At 33.5% G+C, this 12,711-nt stretch overlaps 1 protein-coding gene across 1 annotated transcript; it reads left to right on the top strand.

The window, feature by feature from the left end:
* Positions 1 to 20: 20 nt before the first annotated feature.
* LOC137388517 (uncharacterized) lies at positions 21 to 6,024 on the top strand. Its single transcript, XM_068075002.1, has 6 exons — positions 21 to 84; positions 1,275 to 1,357; positions 1,684 to 1,756; positions 2,273 to 2,344; positions 2,913 to 2,984; positions 5,882 to 6,024. Exons 1-6 carry the CDS (start codon positions 21 to 23, stop codon positions 6,022 to 6,024), a joined length of 507 nt encoding a protein of 168 aa, XP_067931103.1.
* The last annotated feature ends 6,687 nt before the right edge of the window (positions 6,025 to 12,711 follow it).

Consider the following 12,711-nt stretch of genomic DNA (forward strand, 5'->3'; position numbering starts at 1 on the left):
GACGGTTAGCTGAAGGCAAGATGTTGAGGTTACTGCTGTCACTCACCGTAATTATATCAGGAGTTAATTCCCTCGTGCTGCCTGGTAAGTTTACAGACACATTCTTGTTATGAAAGAACTTCGTAATGTTTACAGTTTAGTGATCTAGCGTTGAAATTGTTGCCAACGGCTAACAGATTTACCATTTTTGCTGCCAGGTAAATTTACCATTCTGTTTACCATCCATATTTCTTTTCATCTGTCATTAGCGATATGTGCGATATTTGTAAACACAATTCATTCAATATGTTATATTTATTTTTTTTCTTTTTATACAGTTTGAAATTCTTGAGTTTTTGGCACAAAACGTGTGTCAGCTAAGCTCTGAGCTAGTTTAATGTTTGGTATGTGTCGGAGATGTAAATCCTTGCTAAATCTCAGCATTCTGTTTAGCTCCCAGGTTGCTACTTGTAAAAATTATCTTTACCGTTGCATTAACATTGAGTTATGAGAAATTTTTGTTGTATAAGAAGTTAGTCTGTTCAACATTGCATAAGAGAGTCAATGCTTATGCAAAATCTAAATTTCACTTGCTGCTTACCACAGGCCATAGTCGTAGGCACCTTCTAAAGCATAAGTACTTGCTATTAATCATCATATATCACTATGACTAAGAATATAATCGCTAAGGTACACGTACGGTACACTTTTTAATGTTGTGGTCTTTTTAATGTTGCGGTCTTTTTAATGTTGTGGTCATACAAGTCGTCTATTTCCAGCCAATGCAATTTATAGCTGGCCTTACGAATTTACGGTTTGCATTTTATTTTATTTAAGTGATTTTTTGGGCTCGTTGAGATGTTTCTAGCCTTAATTTGAATACAGTAAATCTAAAATCGTTTTCCATAGCCTGAATTCAAAGTAAAGTAACAGTAAAATATTTGTAGCATTTGCGTTAGTCTATTGTTGATAAGAATGTTCACTGCAGCAGACAAAAAAAAGATTGCTTTAAAAATATATTATATTCTGATTTTATATTGCATTTTGTATAGTTTTCTTTTATTTTTCTTGATTGTATTTATTTTACTGGCTTGTGATCTGTCAGTCACAATGCAATGCAGTCACGAGTCAACTATGATTTGTACACAAGAACAGCCTGACTCATTTACATTTGGCACAGCTCCAACTATCAATGGCAAGATTTAATACAATAAGCCCTCATTAGATCAGCAGAGCTAGAAAAAATAAAAAAGTGCATATAATATTTTTTTTCTTTTATTGCTTTGTTGTTGTAGGTCAACAAATGGACAATACCCTATCAATTATGTTGGCTGAGATTGAAAATTTGAAAGATCGTGTTGCTCATTTAGAAGAGCAGGTAGGTGGCTATTAACAAAATGTCTGTTAGAAAAATTCTAACATGCATCAGCAGATGAGAGCCTTGAAATGTTTTGAGACATAAAAGATATGTGTGATAATCATTATTTTATGCAGAGTTTTTTGTAAATAACAAAATTTAGTGAATTTGTATAAGATCAAGTTAATACTGTTTTGTTTGCACTTTAAATTTATTTATATTGCAACAGCAATATGTATTATGATTTTAATATGTGTTATGTGACAGCATTCATCTAAGTCCAATTGCTATGAGTTGATTTGCATGTGTTTTCATACATCAACCTTTACGTACTTGATATATTCTAGGCTATGAAACAAAATTCTTCTACAAATGATTTAGCTGAGACAGAGCATTTGGAGCTACAATCTGCTAGAGAAGGTAACTCCTTCTAAAGAGTTATTTTGTTATAAATAGTTTAATTTAACAGTCTAGAGTATTTACGACGCAGTTCAATTTATTAATGAGAATTTCTTGCGCTAGAGAGATATGAGTTAATTAAAAAGACAACTTACAATGCTACTTACTGGATAAATTAGTGGTGAAAAGCGTGAACTTGTTGATTTTTTGTGTAGATACTGAGATGTTGACGCCCGTTGTGTTCAGTTATTGGCCCGTTGTATTCAGTTATTGGCCCGTTGTGTTCAGTTATTGGACTGTTGTGTTTAGCTATTGTCTTATATTTTGCTTAAACTTTAAAGAGCTTTATAAAGCGTGGTATATCACTACATTTTAAATTTGTTCAAAGCAAACAGAGTTTGGCTACGGAAGAGCGAAAAGCATTGAGCCTCAAAAGGATATTATGCTAATATATTTGTTATGAGATGCTCAACTGATTCCTATTGCAATTTTATCGCCATCTATATATCTACAAGAAATATTCTGATTTTGTTGTAGAACCACTGTACGGACAGTCACGCCATAACAGTACACAAGATCTTAGCAGAAAAAGTCAAAATATCCATTCAGGTAAATATTTTAATATCTCAGAGACCTTTTTATTTACTATGCACTACTGGAGTTTCGTTTCTGCACGTTTGTAGTTATAACTTTTATAGCTAAAAAATAAATATGCACTAACATGTCTATTAAACCATAACTGCCACAGACAATGTTTATCGTTTTTTCTTAGGTAAATCAGCGTTTAGTTTTACAGCGTTTCAATATCGGTATCAAAAACAACACAACCGGCACAGCAAGCTTCGCCCATAAATAACTCGTAGCTTGTTGCAAGATGTTTAATAGGCTGAATGCCAACATAAATGGGCTCAAAAAGCGTGAATTTTCCTACAAAATAGCACTTTTATCGCGTTTTCAAAATTCAAAAGCATCCAACATCTTTTGAAAAGATATGACTGAAATGTTTGCAGCTGAACCACACAAAAAAGATGCAAGAGATTTCATCTCACTTTATGTAAGAGAGGTGACAGTCCTCCAGTTCTGATCAACTTTCTCTTCTAAAACTTAGGCAGCTGTTTTTGATACCTGAAACCACTACCTTACCTTCTTTGTATTGTTCTTCCCATATTTATTGCAGAACCAAACTACCAGCGATCATATAAAGCGTGCCCAGTAGATCACATGAGATTTGAAGAAATTAAAAAGTTAGGTAAGTCAGCAATGAAGTCTAATACTATTAGCTGAAAGTTGCTAGTCAGCTGGCAATGGAATATAAATGAAATCGTTGATTTTACTCCTAAATACAGTACATATGAGAGTTAAATGAGAAAGGACTAAAACTGAGCTACCCTAGGACACTTATATTTCGCTAGTATTTAGTTTCGTGAGTAGCACACAGAGTAAAATTTCGCTGCAACTTAATTTCGCAGCTCTGATGAGTGCGAAAATATAGTGATGTGAAAATAAATACCGTGGAACAAACAAATTAGATTCCTCAGGTCCAGTCCTCTAGTAAAAAAAGTTTTTATATTTGCGACTAGTTTGTATTTGTAACCCGCAGGTATAAATGTATGGCAGAAATCGATAATTCAACGTGATCGCTTGCTGCCATTTGTTTCTTGGACTATCAATGACGTCTCGGTCCTTTCCGTCGTGATCGATATGGTACCAATATTAGATCTCTAGTATTTATAGCAAGCGAGGGCCATGGCACGTTTTGAGTTCACAATATTTCAAATTAAAAAAAAATCAAATACAGTACATGTCTCATAAAAAAGAAAATAGATAACAACCAACATCACAACCAGAACTGTATAACATGGTTGGACCTGGTGAGGGTTGTTATCGTTTTTGGTTGGCAGTAAAAATCATCACTACAATAAGTATTATTTAATTGTATGACTTCACCTACCAGACTTTCATCCTCATCAGTTACAAATTCGGTGACTAAAGTGATATCATCATCTTCTTCGTTTGTCTTGACTTTTCCAAAAAAACTTGTTATCTTAATTTGCTTTGCCATGCTGCTCATTCGGTGTATTAACGAATTTACTAGAAATTTCCCAATGAGCTCAATCACACACAAAATTATCTGCATTTCTAATATCACGATTTTGTTGTGGATATCAATGAACTACAGGGCCGTCTTCCCTTGGACAGCTGGCCGGCTAAGACGCCCCAACTTTTTAGGAATTTCATAGTCCAACGGCTATAGAAAGGTTTTTATCGCTGTAGAATATCACTTTATTCGAAGCCATAGATACAAACATCAACTTTTAGTAGTTCTTAGGCGTCATTATTATCTTCATCTGCGGCAAAATATTCTTTTATAAAGGTTTGCAAAATATCAAGTTTTAGCAAACATCTGCTTGCCCATATCCTACTTAATGAACTTGAAATAAAATCGGCAAAAATGATCTTTGTTAAAACGCTTAAAAGAAAAAGATGTCTTCTTTCTGAGCTTTTTAACTGCATACAAGTTTTGCCTGTTTTAATTTTAAAACGTTTTGTCAGTCACATCAGCTAAAACAAAGCAAATCTCAAAAAATAGAAAAATGTTGATACTTGCCAAAAAAAATTTTTAAAACTTCACGTGAGAGGCCCGGCTGAGGCCTTACATAAGAGAAACCTGTTGGGAGCTTACAGCACCCCCCCCCTCCTTCTCCACACCCCAGATGTTCGTAACTAGTCGTCTAACATTAGCCCCCCCAACTTGCAACCAGTGAATACAGGCCTGTGTAGAACATAGCTCTTTAATTTCGAATTTTCGCTAGTTCGTTATGATAGTTTAGTTTCGCGCATGAATTTTTCGCGTGATGATGACTCCGCGAAAACGCGAAAATTAGATGCCGCGAATACTTAAGTGTCCTAGGGTAGTTCAAACTGACTTGTTAAAAGTGTATTAAGTTACTAAACATAGTCTCTGCTAAAAGTAAGTATAGCAGTATTTCCTAAACACATCCCACTGACCTTGCTGAAACATCTTGGATTGCTTCACTGAATCTTCAATAATTAAACATCTCCCAAAGATAGTAGCAATCATAATAAATACTGAATATTAAAACTCAGCGTAAAGTATAAGGTCTATTTATCCATCTGTGATACAATTAATTGCAATTTCATACACTACATAGACCAAAGGTTGTATAGAACGAGAGAAATAAACATCTTCGTTAAGTACACTTTGTTAACCAATGTAAGAGTAAACTTTTAACCTTTGAACTTGTTGAGTACTGCTGCCTGAGTTTTCATCAATTTACAGTTTTATGCAATTTTTCACATTTACCGTAAATACTTCTGTACACAGAGTTACTTACAGCGGAAAGATGAATACCCATAAGCCTATGAAGGTCATGAAAATTTCATATTAAACTGAAACTAGATAAGTTAGAAATTTTTTATTTTATAAATAAACAATCAATATTTTAGCTAGTTGATAACAAAAGTTAAACTTTGAAAACAATTTTTATGGCAATTACTTTTAGCTGACATATTCCTTCTTTTTAAGTATAACCAGAATAAACGCTGAAAATAAAAGAGCTGCAAGAATGAGTGGATTTTAGTTTTTAACCATGTTATAATCTCTGGACACCTGCTCATACATCTCACTGTATGAAATAAGCTTTTAACCGTGTTATAATCTCTGGACACCTGCTCATACATCTCACTGTATGAAATAGGCAATTGAAATTTAGTACAACCACAAGGAACACAACATGTTCCAACTTGATACAAAACCTTAGCAATATTGATTGGCACTGTAATAATTTAAACACATTAAAGCCTTGTTTTATTGGAGTAGCCTTAGCTCAGTAGTTAGTCTGCTGACCAATGATCAGTAGGTTAGTGGTTTGAGTCACACAAAAATCATTGGTGGTATCAGGAAGGGAATCCAATTACAACTGCTCCTATGCTACATAGATTTAAAGTCTATAGACACAGCATAAAACGTTTCAGACTTTTTCACAGTCATAGCAGACTATAATCAATTTACAAGTTTTGTTATAATTTTTGCAGTTAACAGAGTTTTATTTTTACATCAGATCAAAAGAAAAAAAATCTTGTAGTATTATACTTATGCATTTATTTTATACTATTTGTTTGTAGAGACAAAGCTGGGACACTTTAACAAAAAAATCATATATTTGAACCAAGGCATCACCAACAAGATATGCCAGTATAGGCGAAGTTTTCCGATCTGTCGCTTTTCAGGAATGGATTCGACAGGCTGGTACATCTGTACAACCTAAATGCTGTTGAACTACTAGAATAACCTATGACGATATGTTTTCACACGTTATTATACCACATTCCATAGATATGAATTTAGCGTGATGTGCATGATGACACTACAATTGGGTTACAAAACATTCCATGTCTATGTTTATGTCAATGGCCTTCATTGCTTGGCTTTCAATAAAGCTGATTATATCATTAGATTCAAAAAGTTTCAAACTGTCCCTAGAATAATATTTTTCTGTGCAAATATTTGTGAATATACATTGTATGGCTATGGCTGTGTAGTTTTTAACCATTTTGTCTTCAGTAAAACTGATTATATTATTTGAGTTAAAATATTTTGAGTTACTACTAACATATTATATAATGATTTATACCAAAAACATATTTAAAAACAGTTGCTTCAACGCTAAGCCATTATATTTTCTAGCATTTGCTTTGTATATTCTGTATAATCATAAGGCTATATTTTAGTGATAATTACCATAAGAAGCTGTTGGTAGTAGCTTAAGAACCTTTCACAAAGATTCACAAATAAAGTGACTAGATTTTTATACAATTTTGGTGAGTTTGTTGAGAGCTCGTGGAAGATGTGGTGATTATAAAGCAGCTTGTTTTCTTCATACTCATAACTATTGATACACCCGCAAACAAATGCATTTCTACTAATTTCAATCATCATAAATAATAATGATATAATATTGCTACTAATATTAGTGATATTTTGAAAATAACAATTCAAAATATTACGCTTTGCTATAATAAGAGCCGTGTCTGTCGTTCTGTCTATCCTTCCGTTTGTCCGTAATCAAGCTAAGAACATTCGAAAGAATTATTAGATCGCAAAGGAATAGAACCAAAAATTCCAGGTCCCAGAAACAATTTATATATGTAAGGTCTAATCCAAAAGTTCCAGGAATGGAGCTACAACTCCAAATGAGTTGCTTCACTTTACATATCTAGTTAGTCTTCGTCAAAATTTTCTCCTTGGATATCGATCCACTTGTCTACCCCGTCTGCCTCGATGCCATACAGTGCTGAAAGTTATTGGCGTTGATGCTGGTCATCTCTCTTGTTGTTGCACGTTGAATCCATTCTACGCTGTCAAATCTGGTCTCTTTTATAGTAGGTTTTAACTTTGGAAATAGCCAGAAGTTGCATAAAGACAGATCTGGGAACATGTAAAAAAAGAGGTAGCATGGCAACGTTGTTTTTTGTCTTGTACTAGTTATCAAAAAACGCAGTGTGGGTGCAGAGTTATCATGGCGCAGCACTCAGCTTGCACACCATAATTCAGGTCATCTGTGCCTAAATATTTCTCTATGTTGTCTCTGTTGTTGATAAAACATAACCTTTAAATCAATATCAAATTGCCAGAACTATAGATATATATAAATACCAGATATATATCTGGTAGCTATAATTTGAAATATCTCTAATTTATCTGGAGAAACTGAAAGGTTTTAGTCTTTACTGCTGTTTGCACACATTTCTCTACCTGTATGCACCTGCCATTATTAGGATAAACAAATCTCTGAATGACAAACATTTGTTTCCAGTCTTAAGACTTGTCTGCCCTTGACTGAAGACGAACAGAGATAAAAGGAATATTACAGAGTTCATGGCTCCAAACATATTCTAAGCAGTCAGATGTAAGGTGAATTTATTGAACTGTTTCCTGTTTGTGCTGCTAAAAGGCTTTTAATTAGAGTGTGAATTAAAGATGAATAAAGTCAAAAATATTTTTTATGGTTCGTGATCTGGTCGTTAACTAGCTGAGGGAGCAGGCTTGAATTTTTAGCTATGTGTCACTATCTTAGTGAAATTGCAATGCGCAAAGCTGTAACCAATTAACCAACCAGATTTCACTGTCATACGCTCTAACTTTTTTGCAATACAAGATATTGCAATTACCAATTTCCTGCTTACTCCAGTCCGACTGCTAAGTCAGAGCGGAGAGTCTGACTGAATTAAACACTATTTGACATGCATTATGCTCAATGATTGCAAACATTTAGAGAAGAAAGTTTGAAAAAATCTCAAACTTTATTGTATTTCATTATGCCTTAGTAGAAATATAAGTAATAAAAACCTTTTGACATAATCAAGTCAAAGTTCTAAATAAAACCTAGGAGCTCATAGACATAAGTACATATGTACACCATTCAACATTGAAATGTAAATCAGAAGAGAGAGCAGGCAACTTCACACATAGGCAACAAATCTAGTCCCTGTAGATGTAAACACGGTGTACTACGCCTAACACCGGATAAGTACAAACTGGAGTGTTACTTCTGTAGTTGCAAATTTTATGTGTGGCAATGCTATTAGTGCGCACACACGCTTTTTGATGTGCAACACACAAGCTTATTTTTGCTTATAGATGTGGTACACACAATTATTTCTTTAAATTCTGTTCATGTTCGGTCAAGGGCAGACAAGTCTTAAGACTGGAAACAATTGTTTGTCATTCAAAGATTTGTTTATCCTATTAATGGCAGGTGCATACAGGTAAAGAAACTTTAGCGAACTCAGCAAAGACTAAATCCTTTTAGTTTTTCCAGATAAATTAGAGATTTCAAATTTTAGCCACCAGATATATATATCTAGTTCTGGCAGTTTAATACTGAATCAAAGGTCATATTTTATCAACAATAGAGACAACATAGAGAAAGATTTAGGCACAGATGACCTGAATTATGGTGTGCAGGCTGAGTGCTTCACTATGATAACCCCGCACCTACACTGCATTCTTTGATAACCAGTACAAAACTAAAAACAACGTTGCCATGCTACCTCTTTTTTACATATTTACCAGATCTGGCTTCTTGCGACTTTTGGCTATTTCCCAAGTTAAAGCCTACTATAAAAGGGACCATATATGACAGCTTAGAATGGATTCAAAGTGCAACAACAAGAGAGATGACCAGCATCAACGCCAATGGCTTTCAGCACTGCATGGCATCATGGCAGACGAAGTAGACAAGTGAATTGATATCCAAAGAGAGAACATTGACTAAGACTAACTAGATATGTAAATTGAAGCAACTCATTTGGAGTTGTAGCTCTATTCCTGGAACTTTTGGATTAGACCTTGCATACATAAATTGTTTCTGGGACTTCGAATTTGTGGTTCATTTTCTTTGGGGTGCTATAATTGTTTCTAATGTTCTTATCTTGACTACGGACAAACGGAAGGACAGACAAAAGGACAAACACGGTTTTTATTATAGCAAAGAGTAATATTTTAAACTTTTATTTTTAAAATTTCACTGTTTTCAGTAGCAATATTATATCTTGATTATTTTTGATGATTAAATTAGCAGAACTGCATTTGTTTGCGAGTGTAACAATAGTTGTATGAAAAAACACGCTGTTTTATGATCACCACGTTCTTGACAAGCTTTCAGCAAACTCACCAAAACTGGTATAAGAATCTAGTCACTTTATTTGTGGATCTTTGTGAAAGGTTCTTAAGCTACTACCAACAGCTTCTTATGGTAATTATTGCTAAAATTATAGCCTTATGATTATACAGAATGTACAAAGCAAATGCTAAAAAATATAATGGCTTTTATTACATATATTATATATTATTATATATATATATTATTTCAGCAGTTCAAAGGGCAATTAGATTAGGCATATATACCAGCCCTGAATCTTTCCCATCCAGGCATAGCGACAAATAGGGATTGTTTGCCTATACTGGCAAATCTTGTTTGGTATGCCCTTGTCCAAATATATGATATTTTTAGAAGAAAAAGCCTTGTCTCCCAGCCTTTTCTCTACAAACAAATAGCATAAAATAAATGCACAAATATATAACTAAAATGTTTTTTCTGTGAAACTTACGTAAAAATATAACTCCTTTATCCACAAAAATGATAACAATACTCGTAAATTGATTATAGTCTGCTATGACTGTGAAAAGTCTGGAACGTTTTATGCTGTGTCTATAGACTTTAAATATATGTAGCATAGGAGCGATTGTAATTGGATTCCCTTCTTGATACCGCCAATGATCTTTGCGCGACTCAAATCACTAACCTACTGATCATTGATCGGCACCCTAACCACTGAACTAAGGCTACTCCAATAAGACAAGGCTTTAATGTGTTTAAATTATTAGAGTGTTAATCAATATTGCTAAGGTTTTGCATCAATTTGGAACATGTCATGTTTCAACTTGATGCAAAACTTTGTTCATGTTCCTTGTGGTTGTACTAAATTTCAATTGCCTATTTCATACAGTGAGATGCATGAGCAGGTGTTCATAGATTATAAAAGAACCAAAAACTAATATCATTAAGTCTGTGTAGCTCTTTCATCTTTACCGTTTACTCTTGCTATACTTAATAAGAAGGAATATATCAGCTAAAAGTTATCAAATAAAAAAAATTTCAAAGTATAATTTTTGTTATCAACTAGCTAAAATAGTGACTGTTTATAAAATAGAAAAATTCCTAACGTATCTATTTTTAGTTTAATATGACACTTTCATGACCTTCATAGGCTTATGGGTATTCATCTTTCCGCTGTAAGTAACTCTGTGTACAGAAGTATTTACGGTAAATGTGAAAAATTGCATAAAATTGTAAATTGATGAAAACTCAGGCAGCAGTACTCAACAAGTTCAAAGGTTAAAGGTTTACTCTTACAGTGGTTAACAAGGTGTACTTAACAGAGATGTTTATTCCTCTCTCTCTCTCTTTCTACAAGCTTCGGTCTATGTAATTTATAAATTGCAATTAATTGTATCACAGATGCATAAATAGGTAGCATACTTTATTATGAGTTCTAATATTAGGTTATTATTAGCAATTATTTTACATGTCTTTAAGAATTTCTTTAAATTTTGTATAGTGGTTCAGAGGTGCTACTGTTAATTATGATATCTACATGCTTTGGGAGAAATATGTTTAAATATGGAAGATTTAGTCAAGCAATGCAAGATGCTTCAGCAAGGTCAGTTGGATGTGTTTAGGAAATACTGTTATTTACCTTTATCAGAGACTATGTCTAGTAACTTAATATACTTTTAACAAACCAGTTTGAACTAGCTCAGTTTTAGTCCTTTCTCATTTAACTCTCATATGTACTGAATTCAGGAATCAAATCAACACTTTTATTTATATTCCATCGTCAGCTGACTAGCAGCTTTCTGCTAATAGTATTGGACTTCAATGATGACTTACCTAACTTTTTAATCTCCTCAAACCTCATGTGATCTACTGGGCAGTCAGCGTAAGACTGCTGGTAGTTCGGTTCTGCAATAAATTTGAGAAGAAAAATACAGAGAAGATTTGATAACGATTTCAGGTATAAAAAAAGCTGCCTAAGTTTTAGAAAAAAGGCTGACTAGAAAAATGGTATCTCTTGCATCTTTCTTGCATGGTTAAGCTGCAAACATTTCAGTCATATCTTTTCAAAAGATGTTGGACGCTTTTGAACTTTGAAAATTAAAGAACTAGTACAGCCAGTTACAACCGGTTATAAGCAGGTTATGACTAGTTATAACTGATTATAATTGGTTATAACCAGATAACAAGTTAAATCGGCTGCACAATCTTTGTAGGCTCTACACATTGTTAAAAAATGCACATAACTTACCACCTAAGGAATATTGCTCCTGTGGATTTAGTTTTTTTAACACTTTAGTTATTCATTAGCTTTATTTGCTAATTTATTATGGTTTCCGAGTAACACAACTCATTTCAATTGACAGTAAATATTTTACCAGACATAGTACTTTAAGTTGCAATTTAAACGCTAGAGCACCGAGAAATCATCTGATTTAAAAAATGAAAAAGTGTGACTATAGTTTATATTTAGCAACAACTGGTGTCTTACAAAGTTAACAATAAAATACCCGCAAAATTTTGTGAAGTTTGATAAATTTTTAAATATGTAGGCGGCTTTTTTCAACTGTTTTGATTTATTACGGTCAGATTAAAAATAAGATTAGGTAATTTTTATGACAAAAAGTTTTCATACTGCTACTTTGTAGTTACCTGCTTTTTCAGTTGGCGCCGTCAGATGCCTAGAAACTCGGTGTGAGTCTTTCTTAAAATGACTGTCCATTACTTGCTGCAAAAGAACTGAATTTTTTGTATATGTATTTTAATAAGCTAAGAGGTGACTGCCTGATGATAGACTATTGTATGATTGCTATCAACCTACACCAGGATCAACATGTCTAGAACCGAGATGTGTTCAAAGAAAACAAATGGTCATAATCACTAAAAAGGAATCATGGTAAAAAATTTGATGTAGCGAAATTCAAATAGATTTAGTCAGAATATTTACAAATGAACTAGATTTTAGGTTATTTAATGAAAAAGTTTACATTTGTATGTCTAATTATGCTAGAAAGCTTTTTTAATCAGAGACAATTGCAATCAGAGAAAGTGAAAGTATAGTTACTAAAGTGAATGTTTAAAATATTTTGGACAGATCATGTCATAAATGTGGAAATATTAAAAAGAGCAGAGAGGGAAAAAACTTATTAAACACAGTCAAGAAAAGACAGCTGGAGGTTTTCGAGCACGCTATGCAAAGTGACGGTTTAAAGAACTTGGCGGTAACAGGAAAAGTGGAAAAAATGGAGGAGGTTTAGGCATCGGCTGACCTACTCGGCAAGCCTAGGCAAATTGATGGCAGCTCAACTACAAAAAAGAGAGGGAGAGAGAAGAAAA

Source organism: Watersipora subatra, chromosome 2 (assembly GCF_963576615.1).
Source record: "Watersipora subatra chromosome 2, tzWatSuba1.1, whole genome shotgun sequence".
NCBI classification, from domain to species: Eukaryota; Metazoa; Bryozoa; class Gymnolaemata; order Cheilostomatida; family Watersiporidae; genus Watersipora; species Watersipora subatra.

Excerpts from the sequence above, each read along its gene's own strand:
- LOC137388517 (XM_068075002.1), top strand. The coding sequence starts at position 21 with ATGTTGAGGTTACTGCTGTCACTCACCGTAATTATATCAGGAGTTAAT. Across the intron at positions 1,757-2,272 it reads GCTACAATCTGCTAGAGAAG|AACCACTGTACGGACAGTCA; the intron begins GTAACTCCTTCT and ends ATTTTGTTGTAG. Across the intron at positions 2,985-5,881 it reads TGAAGAAATTAAAAAGTTAG|AGACAAAGCTGGGACACTTT; the intron begins GTAAGTCAGCAA and ends ATTTGTTTGTAG.